At 43.3% G+C, this 18,466-nt stretch overlaps 1 protein-coding gene across 1 annotated transcript in view; it reads right to left on the bottom strand.

Moving 5' to 3' along the window:
• Positions 1-12,580, bottom strand: part of MYO5C (myosin VC) — a 153,921-nt gene extending 141,341 nt beyond the window's left edge. The window contains exon 1 of the mRNA XM_049905158.1: positions 12,340-12,580. Coding sequence (XP_049761115.1) covers positions 12,340-12,366 — 27 coding nt within the window. The 5' untranslated portion in view covers positions 12,367-12,580. The remainder of the gene's footprint in view (positions 1-12,339) is intronic.
• Positions 12,581-18,466: the final 5,886 nt, after the last annotated feature.

Consider the following 18,466-nt stretch of genomic DNA (forward strand, 5'->3'; position numbering starts at 1 on the left):
CTCCCCTGCAGAGGGAAAATGTGATTCATCGGACCCAGGAGAAGCTCTTGTATTGAGGTGAAGGCTTGGGGACACTGAGCCTTCGGAAGTGACATGCCAGAACATGCTGGAGCCCTCTGCTCCTGTACACACATGAAGTCAGAACACACGAGGTCGGCATCTTCTCAGGCTGCCTTTTTTTTTTTTAATTCATTTATTTGAAAGCTAATTCTTTTATTGAAAATAACAAACAAATTGTACCTGACAGAACATTTTAGTGGGCTTCCTTCTACCAGTAAGTTCCTTCTTATTTGGATGTCTCCCTTTGACTGGCGTTTACTTATTTTTTATGAAAATAGACAAGGTAAAACATACGCCAATTCTTTTACAGCTGTACAGCTTATTGATGCCATTACCCTTAATCAAAGCAAATTTTCCACCACCATAAACAGAAACTCGGCACTCTGTAAGCAAAAACTCCCTCTTTCTCTCCCTCCTCCCACCACTGGTAACCACTAATAAACCTTGGCCTCTACACATTTGCCTGTTCTTGTCTTTTTATGTAGGTGAGGTCATGCAGTGTTTGTCCCTTTGTGATTGACTTATTTTGCTCAGCATAACTGTGTTCAAGCTCCATTCGCATTGTTGTATGCATTAAGACATCATTTCTCTTTCTGGCTGTGTAGTACTCCACTGTATGTATGCAGCACATTTTGCTTATCTATTCACTTGTTGACGCCCCCGCCTTTTTGACAGTCTTCTGGCATTAGCCACAGAAATGGCTTGAAGACTTGTCACGGGGTATGGAATGGCACGAGTTTCCTTCCTACAGCCACTGTCCAGATTGGAAGGAAGTCTCCACACTCCAGGTCAGCCAGGGCAGGGCAGGCCAGCCACTCCATGCCCCTTTCCCCTTCACTTACAACTCGCTGTCCCCTTCCTGGGCTCCCCACCCGCCTCCTCCTGCTCCAATGGCGGAGTCTCCCAAGTCTGCCCTGGCCTTGCTCATGACAGGCAGTTTCTGGACAGGTTCATCCATTCCCATGGCTCCATGACTGCCCTTCCACCAGCATGCTGTTGAGACCCATAGCCCAGGTCTCTCAATGGAAGTCTAGACGTATATTCCACCATGTCCCAGAACATCAGCCCTTAAATGTCCTTGGGTACTTAAATTCCAACTTGACTGGTCATTACACCTTCCCCAAACCTGCTCCTTCTCCTCTAGCCCCTCAGGTTAGAAACTCTGGGTAATGCTGGGCCCCTCCCTCTTTTCACCCACGACAGCCAAATGGTCACCCACCAAGTGCTGGAAAGTCTACAACTTGGGCAGGTCTCTCCTGTCTATTCCCACTACCATGGCCATAAATCAGCTCCCCCACCCCCAATATTCTTGACCGGTGCATGCAACAGCCTGTTGAGTGCTTCTTAAGCCAGGCCAATGCTAGGCTACATAAGATAGACAGATTCCTGCATCCAGATCTCAATCAGAATTTCTGTTTGAGTGTGGCCTGGCAGGACGAGAGCTTTAAAAGTCCCCTCTAGGGAGTTTACTCCCTGAGTGGTACAAACGATTAATGTGCTCGACTGCTAACCAAAAGGTTGGCAGTTTGAGTCCACCCAGAGATGCCTTGGAAGAAAGGCATGGTAATCTATTTCCAAAGAATCAGCCTTGAAAACCTTATGCAGCACATGGGGTTGCCATGAGTCAAAATCAATTCGATGGCAACTATTTTTTTTTTTTTTGATGGGCTTCTAGGGATTTTGATGAATGGCCAGGCCTGGGAAACCATCATTTGAACCAATTTTCCTACTCAGGTCTCACCTCCTTTTCAACCCACCCTCTGCCTGCTGCTACTCAAACAAACTAGCACTTTCTAGAACATGCCAAACTCTTCCTTGACGCTGTGCCTTTGCACTTTTATTCACTCCACCTCTGGCCCCATCCATCCTCTGACCACCACTGAGCAAACTGCTCTGGTAGTCAAGGCCCCCTCACCTGTAGCCCTTTCCCACTGACCTCCACCCCCTGCAGTATTGGATACTTTCTCATTAGAGCTCATCGCCCCTTCCCCAGGCTTCCATCTCCCCCACTAGCATTTGAGCTTCAAAAGTCTTGTCTTTGTTCCCCAGGACCTAATACAATGACTTCCCTTAGCTAGTACTCCATAATGAGCCCTGGTGGTACAAAAGTTAAGCACTTGACTGTTAACTGAAAGGCTGGCATTTAGAACTTACCCAGCAGCTACACGGGAGAAAGTCCTGGCCATCTGCTTCTGTAAACATTACAGCCTAGAAAACCCTATAGGGCAGTCACATGGGGTCACTGTGAGTCAGAATTGACTCTTCAAACTACCAACCTTTCGGTTAGCAGCCAAGAGCTTTAACTGCTGCGCCACCAGTGTTCCTCAAAACAATGACAGTGCTCCACAGTGTGTCTGCTGGACAAAAATTCAAATTCCCAGCAGTTCGGAAGCGTTAGCTAAAGAGTAACAATCAGAGTTTTTGTTTTAAGCTCCTTTTCACTCTATTTTTAATTTCCCATAAATAATATAATGGATAAATCTAATTTTTCACAGTTATTAATTGTACGTAGAAATCTGAAAGCTGCTTAGAATAGCCAAAAAGGGAAAAATCATTAATCTGAATTTTGACCTTATTTTAGACAGGGACCCTCAACTTTTCTTGACTTTGCACATTTGAGTTTCAGCAGAACTTCTGTGAATATGTCTTCTGAGTTCCTCATGCACAAGCTAGAAAAATGGACAGTAAAAGGATAGTATAATTAGCTGAACTATGGCTGAATAGTCATAGCCCAAGTCCCAATTAATGAGCAATAAAACCAAACCAAAAACCCAGTGAAGTTGAGTTGATTCCAACACACAGTAACCCTATAGGACAGAGTAGAACTGCCCCACGGGGCTTCCTAAGAGTGCCTGGTAGATTTGAACAGTCGACCTCTTGGTTAGTAGCCATAGCTCTTAACCAGTACACCAAGAAGCTGAGCAGCTTCAGTCTCAAAAGGTATGGTCATGACCTCTGGGGGCTCAAAGGGGGTTCACCATGGCCTCTGGTGTTTCTAAGGGTGGAGTCGCCACTCAGATGGACTAGGAGAATGGTGCACCTAAAGCCGAGGTAGCAGAGTTGCCATCCAAGTGGGCTTGGAAGGCAGAGCTAAAGCCCAGGGCCTAGCAGCCTCCACTCAGAATCTGGAGAGTGTGGCCAATACCTAGAGTCTGGAGGGCAGGGCCGTTGTGTAAACTCTCTCAAAGAACAGAGGATTATTTTCAGAGCCTTGAGGGCTAGCGTAATGTGTTCTACTGATTTGCTTGGTGCCTGTTATCCCTTCTTTTCCTCTAGTTTCTCCCATTTGTAATAGAAATGTCTAGCTTGTGCCTGTTCTGCCATTGTACCTTTGGAAACAGAAAACTTGTATTCTAGATTTCACAGATGAAGAGGAATTTTTGGATTTTGGACCTGGAGTTAAGACTTTTGCTATGATATGATGGGGTGAATATGTTCTGCACGTTGCAAGGATGTGATTTTTTGGGGGCCAAAGGGTGGAATATCATGGATTGAATTATGTCCCCCCAAAATGTGTGTATCAATTTGCCTGGGCCATGATTCCTGGTATTGCGTGATTTTCCTATATGTTATAAATCTTGCCTCTATGATGTTAATGAGGGAAGATGGGTGGCAGATGTTTTAGTGAGGCAGGGCTCACTCTACAGGATTGGATTGTAACTTGAGGCAATCTCCTGAGATATAAAAGGCAGAAGCGAGCAGAGAGACCTCATACCACCAAGAAAGCAGTGCCGGGAGCAGAGCCCATCCTTTGGACCTGGGGCCCCTGTGCAGAGAAGCTCCTAGTCCAGGGTAAGATTGATGACAAGGCCGACAAAGAGAGAAAGCCTTTCCACTGGAGCTGATGCCCTGAATTTGGACTTCTAGCCTACTAGAGGTCTCTAGAGGCATGCCACAGAGCGCTGTCACCTCCCACTCTGTCCAGTGCTTTCACCAGTGTCTTAGATGAAAAACAGAACACCTGTGTATCAATTATGCACATGGAAGATTAATGAACTAAAGACAGAATTGAGATTCAAAAAGGTTTTTATAAGCTATAGAAGCGTTGAGCACTAAATAATAAGATGGAAAACTTAACAGGGATAAATGTAAAGTCCAGCATTTAGGTTCCAAAAACCAACTGTATTATAATAGCAACAACATAAAAAACAACAGACTTATATTAAACATTGTCAGGTACTATGCTATTTTTTTTATGCTAAGGGTTTTACATAGATTATTTAATCTTGTAATAGCCCTCTAAGCTGGTAAGCACTATTATTGAATACATCTTACAGGTGTGGAAACGAGAGGTTAAGGAACTTGCTCAGTGTGACCCAGCTAGGAAGGAGCAGGGCCAGAACTTAACCCAGCCACATACACAGTGCCCCTCAGGGTCAGAGCATGTACTGGCTTGCTTAACAAAAAAAAAAAAAGACTGAAGTAAATCTTGGCTGCGCTGAGGGAGGCTCACAGGAGGTGGTAGTCCCAAAGGTCTGCTGTCTCGGGGCTAAGCAGGCCAGATCTAGAGAACAGTGCCACTATGATAGAGACCAAGAAACAGAAGCTGACCCAGATGAAGGTGGCCAGGATGAACAAGGGCCTGGTATGTTGCTGTAAGGGAAAAGACTGGTGAAATATCATTCTCCCCAGCTCTCATTCCTCCCCGGGCCTCATTCTTGGCAGTTGTCACGTCCTTTCAGCTTCCCTCTTTCCCTCTAAATATCTCTATGTCTTCAACTCCTGCCCCCATAGGCTCAAGTCTCTTGCTTCTTTCAGAGGCTAACATGTTCAGTTTCCAGTACTCTGCTGGTTCCTTCCCTTTAGCCTGTGGCCATGCTCAGGCCTCCCCTGAAAGAGGAGAAACTCCAAGGACTTCCTAGTTGCAAATGTAATTACACTTACTCAGCATTCATCCCCCTTGACTTCTCTGCAGCTAACAGAACAATAGATTGCCTTTTCTTTAATATACACATCTTAGTAAGTAAGCAGAATTAAGTCTGTGTGTACATTGTTTATTGGGTAATCCATCCCTGCGCATGATTTAAAATCAGGAAAGGTGTGTGTCAGGGTTGTACCCTTTCACCATACTTATTCAATCTGTACACTGAGCAAGTAATCTGAGAAGTTGGACTATATGAAAAAGAGCAGGGCACCAGGATTGGAGGAAGACTCATTAACAACCTGTGATATGCAGATGACACAACCTTGCTTGCTGAAAGCAAAGAGGACTTGAAGCGCTTACATTAATGAAGATCAAAGACTATAGCCTTCAGTATAGATTACACCTCAACATAAAGAAAACAAAAATCCTCACATTTTGTCCATAAGCAACATTATGGTAAATGAAGATTGAAGTTGCCAAGGATTTCACTTCACTTGTATCCATAATCAATGCCCATGGAAACAGCACTCAAGAAATCAAACAAGTATTACACTGGGCAAATCTGCTGCAAAAGACCTCTTTCACATGTTAAAAAAGCAAAGATGTCACTTTGAGGACTAAAGTGTGCCTAACCCAAGCCATGGTTTTTTTTTTTTTTTTCGTATACATGCAAAAGCTGGACAATGAATAAGGAAGAACTAAGAACAATTGATGCCTTTGAATCATGATGTTGGCAAAGAATACTGAATATACCATGGACTGCCAAAACAATGAACAAATCTGTCTTGGAAGAGGTACGGCCAGAATGCTCCTTAGAAATGAGGATGGTGAGACGTCGTCTAACGTACTTTGGACATGCTATCAGGAGAAACCAGTCCCTAGAGAAGGACATCGTGCTTGGTAAAGTAGAGGGTCAGTGAAAAAGAGGAAGACTCTCCATGAGATGGACTGACACAGTGGCTACAATAATGGGCTCAAAAATAGCAATGATTGTGAGGATGACATAGGACTAGGCAGTGTTTTGTTCTGTTGTACACAGGGTTACGCATCGGGTTGGGACTGACTTGACAGCACCTAACAACAACGTATACACACACACACACACAAGTTGTTGTTGTATGCCGCTGAATTGATTCTGACTCACAGCGATTCCATATGACAGAGTAGAACTGCCCTACAGGGTTTCCAAGGAGATGTGTATATGAGTCCTCTGTGTGTGGGGAAAGGTCAGATCCCTTGAAGAGGAGGAGGAGAATGATAAAGGTGGTTGAACCAAGGTGGCAGTCATGGGAGGTATCAATAGCACATAGGCTTTTAATCCTGGCTGTGTCACTTCTGTGAGACTTTAGGCAACTTACTTAACCTGAGTCGTGTAAAAGTTGGATAACAACATCTAGCACATAAGGTTGTTTATTAAATGAGAGAAGGCACATGAAGTTTGTAAGATGGCATCTGGCACATAAGAAGTACTCAATGACTGTGAGATTATAAACGATCACCATCCGCACCATCATCTTCACACCCAAAGCTGTTCCTATAAACAGAAAAATCCGCTCATTCATTCATGCACCCATCAAGTATTTATCAAGCCCCCACTACTCCTTGTTCTTTAGAAGCTTGTGGTCAAGTGGGGCAGACACTGAGTTAATGACCTGTCACAACTCAATGTGGAAGGTGCCCGGATGAAGACAGGCATGAGGAGGGGCTGGCTGCAAAGACTTCTCAGAAGAGGTGCTACTCAAGTTGAATCAGGAAGGTGTAGGTGCTGGTGGGCAAAGCAGACTGACATTTCAGAAGGAGCCTCTTATGCCAAGGCATAGAGTAATGAAACTGCACTGAGGGAGCTGCAAGGAGTTTGGTAGAGCATCAGCCATGGTAGAAGTGGGAGGCAGGGAGGCCAGGTGATGATGCAGACAGGCTGGACTTTGTGGCTTCTCAGTGAGTCTGAAGTGACAGGAGCCTCCGGAGGGGTTCAAGTAGGCAATGGCCGGGCCGGTTTCCCTGAATGCTCTGGACTTTGTTAAGGCATGTTGCCAAATAGCTTTAGAAAAGGGCCATTTTATACTTGGAGTGGCAGCACCATTCCTCTTACCATGCCTTCTCCCACGGGTGCCATCTTCCTCTTTCTCTTTTGGGACTGCTCTTCCTGTGGCTCCCAGGGCCAGCTTGCCTGTTCTGTGACAGCTCCCTCTCATGCCCATCTGCCTCCTCTCCCTCCCTCAGATGCACTTCCCAATGTTCCCTCTCCCTTGACAAGACCCTCACTGTCTCGGCTTCAGCTACCATCTCTGGGCAGAAGACTCTGGCCCACAGCCTAGCCCCATCCTCTTGAGTGACTTCAACCTTGGCATTTCCAGCCACCCAGGGCACCTTCCACTGGAAGCTCCTCACCACTTCAATCTTTGCAGAACAAAGCTTGCCTCATAACTCTCCTAAGAAATATTTCCTCCTTCTGACATGCCCAATTCTGTCAATGGCACCATCCTCCTCTCAATCATACAGACTCAAACCTCAATGTGATCCCTGGTTCATCCCTCACCCTCACGCTCCCCGATCCAGTCTCTTTCTTGCCCTTTCACCACATGCTTTTCTTAGTCTGCCTCCATCCTCCATGTCTAATACTGTAGCCCTAATTCTTTCCCAGACAGCTGGGAGGATCAGCTACCTGGCTCCAGCTCCTCTCCTTCAGAGTATTGTGGACATTGCTAGCATATCTAATTTCCTAAAGCATCCACCTTGACCCTGCCATCCCCCACTCAAATCTTAAGTAGCATCCCTCTTCTGGAGGACAGAGCTCTGACCTAATTCTTTGGTTGCCATGATCCCTATGCCTCAGCTCTTATCTCCCACTGTGTTCTTCCATGCCTTCTAAAATCAGTTGCCATCAAGCTAATGCTGATTCATGGCAACCTCACGTGTGTCGGAATAGAACTGTGCTCCAAAGAGTTTTCAATGGCTGAGTTTTTGGAAGTAGATTGCAGATCTTTCTTCCAAGGTGCCTCTGGGTAGGCTAAATCTCCAACCTTTCAGTTAGCAGCCAAGCACGTTAACTGTTGGCACAACCAGGGTCTAGGCCTCAGCAAACTGAATTACTTGGCACGTCCTGTCTAAGGCAAGTGTACCCTCCTCCTTGCCCTTGCTTACACTATTCCTTCTGTTAAGAATTTTTTCTCTCCCTCTCCTGTTCCCTTCACATCCCTCAAGGTTTCTCTCAAGTGTCACTTCCTCCCGCCCCAAGAGAGGTTGTCTCTGAATCTGGTTCCTTTAAGTTGGAAGTGTTCTCGTCTTCCTCTTAAATCTTTCTGTAGGTTTTCTGTGCCTATCTTGTGATATTTGTCTCGTTCTATCTCCTAAGGACCAGTCCCTAGAGAAGGACATCAGGTTTGGTAAAGTAGAGGGTCAGCAAAAAAGACGTAGATGTGATGGATTGACAGTGGCTGCCACAATGGGCTCGAGCATAACAAAAATTGTGAGGATGGCACAGGACAGGGCAGTATTTCCTTCTGTTGTACTTGGGGTCGCTACAAGTTGGAACTGACTTGACAGCATCCAACGGCAACAGGAACAACTGCTTCTATTAGGAGCCCTGGTGGAACAGTGGTTAAGACCTCAGCAGATAACCAAAAGGTGAGAGTTTTGAGTCCACCAGCCACTCTTCGGAAACCCTGTTGTCCTATAGGGTGGCAGCGGGTTACGTTTTGACCTCCTGTTAAGGTGGTGTGTGTTCCTATTTTAGCCCTACAGCTAATCAGAAAGCTGCTTGAGAGGCTGGACACTCACTTTGTTTATCTTTCTAACCACCCCAAGCATCGTTTTACTTGGGGGGAGAGGGAGGGGTATAATATGCCTGTCTTCAAGGGCTACCAAAGGGAGATTAGACAGGGGCCTGGGCAGCAGAAATGGGTTTCAGACTGTTCTAAAGCATTGTGTGGTCAAGACTGCAGGGAAACAAAGCACCCCTGGGGGGCTAAATATGGCCAAAGGCCTCATCAGAACACTCCTAGGACAATCTGCTAGAATCGGGCTGGGGAGGTAAGGAGGGATGGCCAGGAAAGCAGGGGAAAGGGTTTAGATTTTGTCTGTTTAAGAATTAAGAACTCTCACAAAGCAAGCTCTCCAAAAACCAAACAGGCAGCTTCACAAAAGAGGCAGGTTCCCATCTCTGGGCTTGAAAAGGTGGGGGCTGACTGACCCCCAAGAAGGAGGTGGCAGCCTGGGGACACAAGGCTCTTCCCACCTCTAGGATTCTCAGATTCTCTGTTCATCCAAGCTTGTGTTTATAAAACTCTTCCATATAAGTGTTTCTGCATTGTGCCTGGTACCTAGTAGGCACTAAATATTTGAGGAGTGAGGTACCAGGTGATAGGGGTGCCGACACTCGTGTACTTTTGCTTCAGGAAAAACTGATAGTTGCTTAATATAGGTTGATCATCAACAATTTCCTCTGTTCTCCAAAGTATCGTCTAAGAGTAATTTTGTTCTAGAATTTTCTTTCACCTCCAGTAAATTGAAGACTTAAGACGTGCTGTTTGATATCTGATGGCTTACACTCTTATTGGTAAAACTATTCTAGAACAGAACTAAGGCAATTCAAACTCTGTCCATTTACAAGTCTAATTAATGGAAATTCACTGGAGGGAAAAATATGGTTTGGTTGATTTGTATTTATATTGTAACTAATTAACCAAAACAGAAGAAAAAATGTTTACTTAAACCATTGAAACTTACTTCCGACTATCTTTTTAAATATAAAGCTAGGGCATGTATCGGGGGAAATGGTGGACTCTAGACTCACCCAGGTGGCACGGTGGCTAAGCACTCAGCTACTAACTGAAAGATCGGCAGTTCAAATCCAGCAGCAGCTCCTTGGAAACCCTATGGGGCAGTTCTACCTTGTCCTATAGTTTGGCTATGAGTTGGAACAGACTCAATGGCAACGGGTTTGGATGTTTTAGTCCCACCCACCTGAATGTTGGGGACTTCAAGGAATATCACTGCTGATGTCAGATGGATTATGGCTGAAAGCAAAGAATACCAGAAAGATGTTTACCTATGTTTTCTGGACTATGCAAAGGCATTCGGCTGTCTGGATCATGACAAATTATGGATAACATTGTGAAAAATGGGAATTCCAAAACTCTTAATTGTGCTCATGTGAAACTTGTACTTAGACCAACAGGCAGTCATTCGAACAGAACAAGGGGACATACTATGTGATTTAAAGTCAAGAAAGGCATGCATCATGGCTGTATCCTTTCACCATGCTTATTCAATATGTATGCTCAGGAAATAATCTGAGAAGCTGGAATATATGAAGAAGAACCTGGCATCAGGACTGGAGGAAGACTCACTAATAACCTAAGATATGCAGATGACACAACCTTGCTTGCTGAAAGTGAAGACTTGAAGCACTTACTGGTGACAGTCAAAGCCTACAGCCTTCAGTATGGATTACACTTCAACATAAAGAAAACAAAAATCCTTACAACTGGACCAGTAAACAACATCATGATAATGAGGGAAAGATTGAAGTTGTTAAGGAATTCATTTTACTTGGATCCACAATTAATGCCCATGGAAGCCACAGTCAAGAAATTAAAGAGAGTATCACATTGGGCAAACATGCTGCAAAAGACCTCTTTAATGTGTTAAAAAAGTGAAGATGTTACTTTGAGGACTAAGGTTCACCTGACCCAAGCCATGGTGTGTTCAATTGCCTCATATGCATGTGAAAGCTGGACATTGAATAAGGAAGACTAAAGAAGAACTGATGCCTTTGAATTATGGTGTTGGTGAAGAATATTGAATATACCACAGACTGCCAGAACGAACAAATCCGTCTTGGAAAAAGTACAGTCAGAATGTTCCTTAGAAGCAAAGATGGCGAGACTTCGTCTCACATACTCTGAACCTATTATTAGGAGGGCTAAGTCCCTGGAGAAGGAAATCATGCTGGGTTAAGTAAAGGGTCAGCAAAAAAGAGGAAGACCCTCAATGAGATGGACTGACACAATGGCGGCAACAATGGACTCATGCATAGCAAGGATTGCGAGGATAGCGCAGGACTGGGCAGTGTTTCATTCTGTTGTACAATAGTCTCACCCATCTGAATGCTGGGAACTCTAGATTTCCCCCGCTGGGCTGTAGGAGGATTGGGCTTTATGGCGCTTCATTTTTTTTCAAATGCACAACACATTCACACTTTTTATCCAAATAACTGACCAAGCTCATCTCAGAGGGTTCCAGCATCCTGGGGGAGTGCTGCCCATCCTAAGCAGGCCTTGGTGCCCCTGGCTGTGGGGAGAGGAGGTTTTGGCCACAGACAATAAGGAGGAATGCTCTAGAGTATTCCCTAGAGTCAGGGTGCATATGAAAGGAGTTTTATAAACTGTACTTTAAAACCCGTTGCCATCCAGTCAATTCAGACTCATAGTGACCCTATAGGACAGAACAGAGCTAGCCCATTGGGTTTCCAAGATAGTAACCTTTAAGGAAACAGACTGCCACGTCTTTCTCCCTCTGAGCTGCTGGTGGGTTTGAACTGCCAGTCTTTCAGTTAGCAGCCACGCTCTAAACTGCTGCAGCCATCAGGGTTCCTTATAAACTTATAAACTATACAGCACCTTATAATGAAAGCCTGTGACTGCAAATCAGGATACCTGGATTCCCAGAGTGCTCAGTCATCACTACTGGTGACTCCTGGGCCACACACCCAGGTAGCTTCAGGCATTAGAGCAAAAAAACCCAAACCCATCGCCAACCAGTGGATTCTGACTCTTGGTGACCCCATGTGTTAAAAAAACTGTGCTCTGTACGATTTTCTTGGCTGTAACCTTAACTAACAGAAGCAGGCTGAGTCTCAGCCATCAGATGAGTTAAATGCATGTGCGGGCGTTTTGAAGGCCCCGGAATTCTAGAAAACGTCCGGAATATTGCCCGCATAAGCTTTTGTGCTGAGTTGTTCAAGAGGTCCCCAGGAGCGGGGCGGGGAATATTACAGATGTTGGTATTCGCCCTTGTCTGAGGTTTCTACGTTTCCGCGGGCAATTCTGACTCCACTCGGGGCAGGAGAAGGTGGGCCCAAAGTACGCTGCTCGCAGGAGATGGGGATGAACGCGCGACCCCTGGACACTGAGAAGCCCCGGCCGGAAGGGAGAACTACCTGGGGAGGCATCCCCACGTACCCAGGTTCCTGTGGACGCCTTTCCCACCAGCCGGGTCAGGATCACGCCGGAGCCCTAAGGGTGGGGGGAAGCTTCCCAGTGTCCCCAGCTCCCGCGTGGCCTCCGCGGCCTCCTATGCCCGCCCGCCAGTCCCTCCTCACGGCGAGTGCGCCAGGTGTACAGGTGTGGCCCAGGCTCCAGGTACACTCAGCGTTAGCGCCGGCCGGTTTCCTTCCCGCGCGCCCTGCCTACCTGGGTGTACAGCTCCGCCAGCGCCATGGGCAAGAGTGGCCAGGAGCAGCTCGAGGGCCGCGAGTTTGCGAAGCTCGGGGGGGCTGGATCTGTGACTCTGGAGGCCGGTGGGGTAGAAAACCCTTTGCGCCAGCGCAGCGTTAATCACCGCTGGGCCGTCTTGCTGGAGTTTTCCAGCGATCAATTTCACTTTCCTGAGGGTTGGCCGAGAGGTGGTAAAGGAGTCTCGAGCAAGGACTCCTCCACCCCGGGATTGGTCCCTATGAGCCCAGGGTGGCTAGTCCTGGCTGCTATTGGCTGAAGCAGGGGCTGGCCCGGGAGCGACCCCACCTCCCCACAAATTCTTGGCGGTAAAGCGAGTCCACCTGGCGGTAGGCGCAGACCTTTAGGCCAACTAAAGGCTGCTGCTGGTTTTATTCCTTGGAGGGAGCTAGCACACTGTTTTGATTACTATAGCTTTCTAGTAAGTTTTGAAATTTGAAAATGTGGGTTCTCCAACTTTGTTCTTCCTTTCCAAGGTTTTGGCTATTCTGTGCCCCTTTAGATCTCATATGATTTTAGAAACCCTTTGTCAATTTCTAGAAAGAAACCAGCTAATATTCTGTTGTGGATTGCATTAAATCTGTAGATCAATTTGGGGTGTATTGTTATCTAAATGATATTAAGTCTTCTAGTCCTTGAACATGAGATATTTTTACATTTATTTACATCTTTAATTTTTTCAACATTTTGTAGTTTTCAGAGTATTTGTTTTTCAATTCGTTAAATTTATTTGTATTTTATTCTTTCAGATTCTATTGTAAGTGGAATTGCTTTCTAAATTAAATTTTTGGGTCGTTCATTGCAAGTGTATAAAAGAACAATTGATTTTTGTATATTGATCTTGTATCCTGCAACCTTGCTGAACTTGTTTATTATTTCTAATAGGTTTTTAGTGGATTCTTTAGGTTTTTCTCTATACAAGATCATGCCATCTATGAATAGTTTTCTTTCTTTCCAATGTGGATACCTCTTATTTCTCTTTCTTGCCTAATTTTCATGGCTAGAACCTTCAGTACAGTGTCCAATACAAGTGGCATCCTTGTCTTGTTCCCGATCTTAAGGGAAAGCATCCAGTCTTTCACCATTAAGTATGATGCTAACTGTAGGTTCTTTATAGATGCCCTTTATCAGGATGAGGAAGTCCCTTTTATTCTTAGTTTGTTGAGTGTTTATCATAAAACATTGTGGGAGTTTGTCAAATGCTTTTTCTCCATTTATTTAGAAGATCATGTTGTTTTTGTCCTTTATCCTATTGATATGGTGTATCTGATGTTGTTGTTAGGTGCTGTCAAGTTGGTTCTGACTCATAGCAACCCTATGTACAACAGAATGAAACACTGCCCCGTCCTGCACCATCCTCACAATCATTGATATGTTTGACCCCATTGCTGCAGACACTGTGTCAGTCCATCCCATTGAGGGGTTTCCTCTTTTTCAAGCATGATGTCCCTCTCCAGAACATGATCCCCTGATAACATGCCCAAAGTATGTGAGACAAAGTCTCACCATCCTTGCTTCTAAGGAGCATTCTCTCTGTACGCCTTCTACAACAGATTTGTTCATTCTTCCGGCAGTTCAGGGTATATTTGATATTCTTCGCCAATACCATAATTCAAGGGCATCAATTCTTCTTTGATCTTCCTTATTCATTGTCCAGCTCTGACATGCATATGAGGTGATTGAAAACACCATGGATTCAGTCAGGCACGTCTTAGTCCTTAAAGTGACACATTTGCTTTTTAACACTTGAAAGAGATCTTTTGCAGGATTTGCCCAATACAACTCATCCATTTGATTTCTTTTTAGAAGATTCCAGTTAACTAGCTTATCATCTGGTGTTCGTGCATTGTTAATTATGGTTTGTATGCTATTTATGCTGTGTATCAGGGCCTCTGGCACTGATCCTATTTTTTCTTCTATGATCTTTACAGGTTTTGGTTTTATATTTAGGTCTTGGATCCATTTTGAATTAGTTTTTGTGTATGGTCTGAGGTATGGATCCTGTTTAATTTTTTTACAGATAGACATCCAATTTTGCCAGCACGATTGCTGGCAAAGACTGTCTTTTCCTCCATTTAATGGACTTTGGGCCCTTGTTGAAGATCAGGGGACCATAGGTAGATGAATTTACATCTGGGTTCTCAATTCTGTTCTATTGGTCAAAGTGTCTGTCATTGTACCAGTACCAGGCTGTTCTGACTACTGTAGCTGTATAGTACATTCTGAGGTCAGGTAGTGTGAGTCCTCCTACTTTATTCTTTTTCTTCAGTAGTGCTTTACTTATCCGGGGTCTCTTTCCTTTCCATATAAAGTTAATGATTAGTTTTTCCATCTCGTTAAAGTATGCTGTTGGTATTTGGACCGGCATTGTATTGTATTTGTAGATTGCTTTGGGTAGAATTGACATTTTCACAGTGTTGAGTTTACCTATCCATGAGCATGGTATGTCGTTTTTCCATTTATGCAGGTCTCATTTGGTTTCTTGCAGTAGTGTTTGGTAATTTTCTTTGTATAGGTCTTTTACATACCTGGCTAGATTTATTACTAAGTATTGTATTTTTTTAGGGGCTATTATAAATGATGTTACTTTCCTGATTCTCTTTTTGTAGTTCTCTTTATTGGTGTACAGAAATCGAACTGATTTTTGTATGTTTACCTTGTATCCTACAATTCTGCTGCATCTTTATTAGTTCCAGTAGTTTTCTTGTGGAGTCCTTGGGGTTTTCTATGTATACTACCATATCATCCACAAATAGGGATAGTTTTAAATCTTCCTTGGCAATTTGGATGCCCTTTATTTCTTCTTCTTGCCTACTGCTGTAGTAGGACTTCCAGCACAATGTTAAATAGGAGTGGTGATAAAGGACATCCTTGTCTTGTTCCTATTCTCAGGGGGAATGTTTTCAGCCTCTTTGTTAAGAATGATGTTGGCTGTTGGTTTTGTATAGATGCCCTTTATATGTTGAGGAATTTCTCCTCTATACCTATTTTATAGAGTTTTTATCAGGAATGGGTGTTGAACTTTATCAAATGCCTGTTCTGCGTTGATTGTGGTGATCATGTGATTCTTTTTTACGTATGTGGTGGATTACATTGATTTCTAATGTTGAACCATCCTTGCATACCTTGTATGAATCCCACTTGGTCATGGTGTATTATTTTTTTGATATGATGCTGAATTCTATTGGCTATAATTTTGTTGAGAATTTTTGCATCTATATTTATGAGAGATATTGGCCTATAATTTTCTTTTTTTTGTGGTGTCTTTGCCTGGTTTTGGTATCAGGGTTATGCTGGCTTCATAAAATGAATTTGGAGGTTTCCCTTCATTTCCTATGTTCTGAAATATTTTGAGTAGTACTGGAGTGAGCTCTTTTCTGAATGTTTGGTAAAATTCTCTAGCGCAGCCATCTGGGCCAGGGCTTTTTTTTGTTGTTGTTGGGAGTTTTTAAAATTACTTTTTCAGTCTCTTCTCTTGCTATGGGTCTGTTCACATTTTCCACCTCAGTTTGTGTTAGTTTAGGTAGGTAGGGTGTTTCTAGAGATTTGTCCATTTCCTCTAGGTTTTCAAATTTATTGGAGTATAGTTTTTCATACTACTCTGTTATAATCGTTTTTATTTCAGTTGGGTCTGTTGTAATGTCCCCCCATTTCATTTCTTATTTCAGTTATGTCTGTCCTCTCCTATTTTTCTTTTGTGAATTTGACCAATGGTTTGTCAATTTTATTGATCCTTTCAAAGAACCAACTTTTGGTTTTGTTGATTCTTTCTATTGTTTTCCTACTCTGTATTTCTGCTCTGATCTTTACTATTTCCTTTCTTCTGGTGGCTGTGGGCTTCTTTTGCTGTTCTGTTTGTTTGAGTTGGACAGATAATGTTTTGATTTTGTCCCTTTCTTCTTTTTTTGATGTGTGCATCTATTGCTATTGGTATGATGTGTTTTCATTCTTGTTTGCTTCTAGGAAAATTTTATTCCATTTTTGATTTCTTCTACCTAGTGGTTTTTAAAAACCAAAAAAAAAAAAAAAAACCCAAACCCACTGCCATTGAGTCAATTCAGACTCATAGCAACCCTATAGGAGAGAGTAGAATTGGCCCATAGAGTTTCCAAAGAGCGCCTGGCGGATTTGAACTGCTGACCTCTTAGTTAGCACCCGTAGCTCTTAACCACTATGCCACCAGGGTTTCCAGTGGTTTTTAAGCAAGGTGTTATTCAGTTTCCATGTATTTCATTTTGTTCCCCTTGCTCTTCCTGTTATTAATTTCTACTTTGATGGCATTGTGATCAGAGAAGATGCTCTGTATTATCTCAATGTTTTGGATTTTGTTGAGGTTGCTTTGTGGCCTAAGACATGGTGTATTCTGGAGAACGTTCCATGCATGTTGGAAAAGAATGTGCACTTTGCTGCTGTTGGGTGGGGTGTTTTATATATGTCTATTGAGGTCAAGTTGGTTGATTGTGGCTTTTAGGTTTTCTGTATCTTTGTTGAGTTTCTTCATAGATGGGGTCTGTCCTTTACCAAGAGTGGTGTGTTGAAGTCTCCTATTATTATTGTGGAACTGGTCAATTTCTCTTTTCAGTGCTTTTGAGTTTGTTTCATGTATTTTGGAGCCCTGTCATTGGTGTGTACATATTTATTATGTCCTCATGGCGGGCTGTCCCTTTAGTTGTTACATAATATCTTTCCTTATCTTTTGTGGTGGATTTTGTTTTAAAGTCTATTTTATCTGAGATTAGTACTGCCACTCCTACTCCTTTTTGGTTGCTGTTTGCCTGATATATTTTTTCTCACCCTTTGATTTTAAATACATTTATGTCTTTGTTTCTAAGGCATGTCTCTAATAGAGAGCATATTGATGGGTCCTGTTTTTTTTTTTTTTTAATCCATTCTTTCACTCTCTGTCTCTTTATGGGTGCACTTAAGCCATTTACATTCACTAGGATTATTGATAGATGTGAGTTTACTGCTGTCATTTTGTAGTGCTTTTTTTGTGATGCTGACATTTTCTTTGTTCCTCTTACTCTTTCTGCTGAATTCATTTGTGAATTTTTTCCCATTTCTTTCATTTTTGTAGATTTTGATTACTGCGACATTGTTTTTCTTCTTTATTTTGATGAGTAGCTTTGTTAACTTTCTTTGTGGTTACCTTGAATTTTACCCCTATCTTCATAAGTTTAAACCAGTCTTTTATTACTTGATGATGCCCTGACTTCCACTATGTTTATATCTGTTTTACTTAGTTTTTTGGGTCTTTGCTGCAGATGGACAGTATGGTGCTTCTGTCCACAGCGCCATGTTTGCTCTGCCTCAGCGTCATTTGATTTCTTGACCGCTGCTTCCATGGGCATTGATTGTGGATCCAAGTAAAATTAAATCTTTGGCAATTTAATATTTTCTTTGTTTATCAGGGTTGTATTCTTTCACCATACCTATCCAATCTGTATGCTGAGCAAATAATACGAGAAACTGGACTATATGAAGAAGAACGAGGCATCAGGATTGGAGGAAGACTCATTAACAACCTGCATTATGCAGATGACACAACCTCGCTTGCTGAAAGTGAAGAGGACTTGAAGCACTTACTATTGAAGATCAAAGACCACAGCGTTCGGTATGGATTGCACCTCAACATAAAGAAAACAAAAATCCTCACAACTGGACCAATGAGCAACATCATGATAAACGGAGAAAAGATTGAAGTTGTGGAGGATTTCATTTTACTTGGATCCACAATCAATAGCCATGGGAGCAGCAGTCAAGAAATCAAAAGATGCATTGCATTGGGCAAATCTGCTGCAAAGGACCGCTTTAAAGTGTTTAAAAGCAAAGATGTCACCTTGAAGACTAAGGTGCACCTGACCCAAGCCATGGTATTTTCAATCACATCATATGCATGTGAAAGCTGGACAATGAATAAGGAAGACTGAAGAAGAGTTGACGCCTTTGAACTGTGGTGTTAGTGAAGAATATTGAAAATACCATGGACTGCCAAAAGAACAAACAAATCTGTCTTAGAAGGAGTACAACCAGAATGCTCCTTAGAGGCAAGGATGGTGAGACTGCATCTTATATACTTTGGACA

Source organism: Elephas maximus, chromosome 12 (genome assembly GCF_024166365.1).
Source record: "Elephas maximus indicus isolate mEleMax1 chromosome 12, mEleMax1 primary haplotype, whole genome shotgun sequence".
NCBI classification, from domain to species: Eukaryota; Metazoa; Chordata; class Mammalia; order Proboscidea; family Elephantidae; genus Elephas; species Elephas maximus.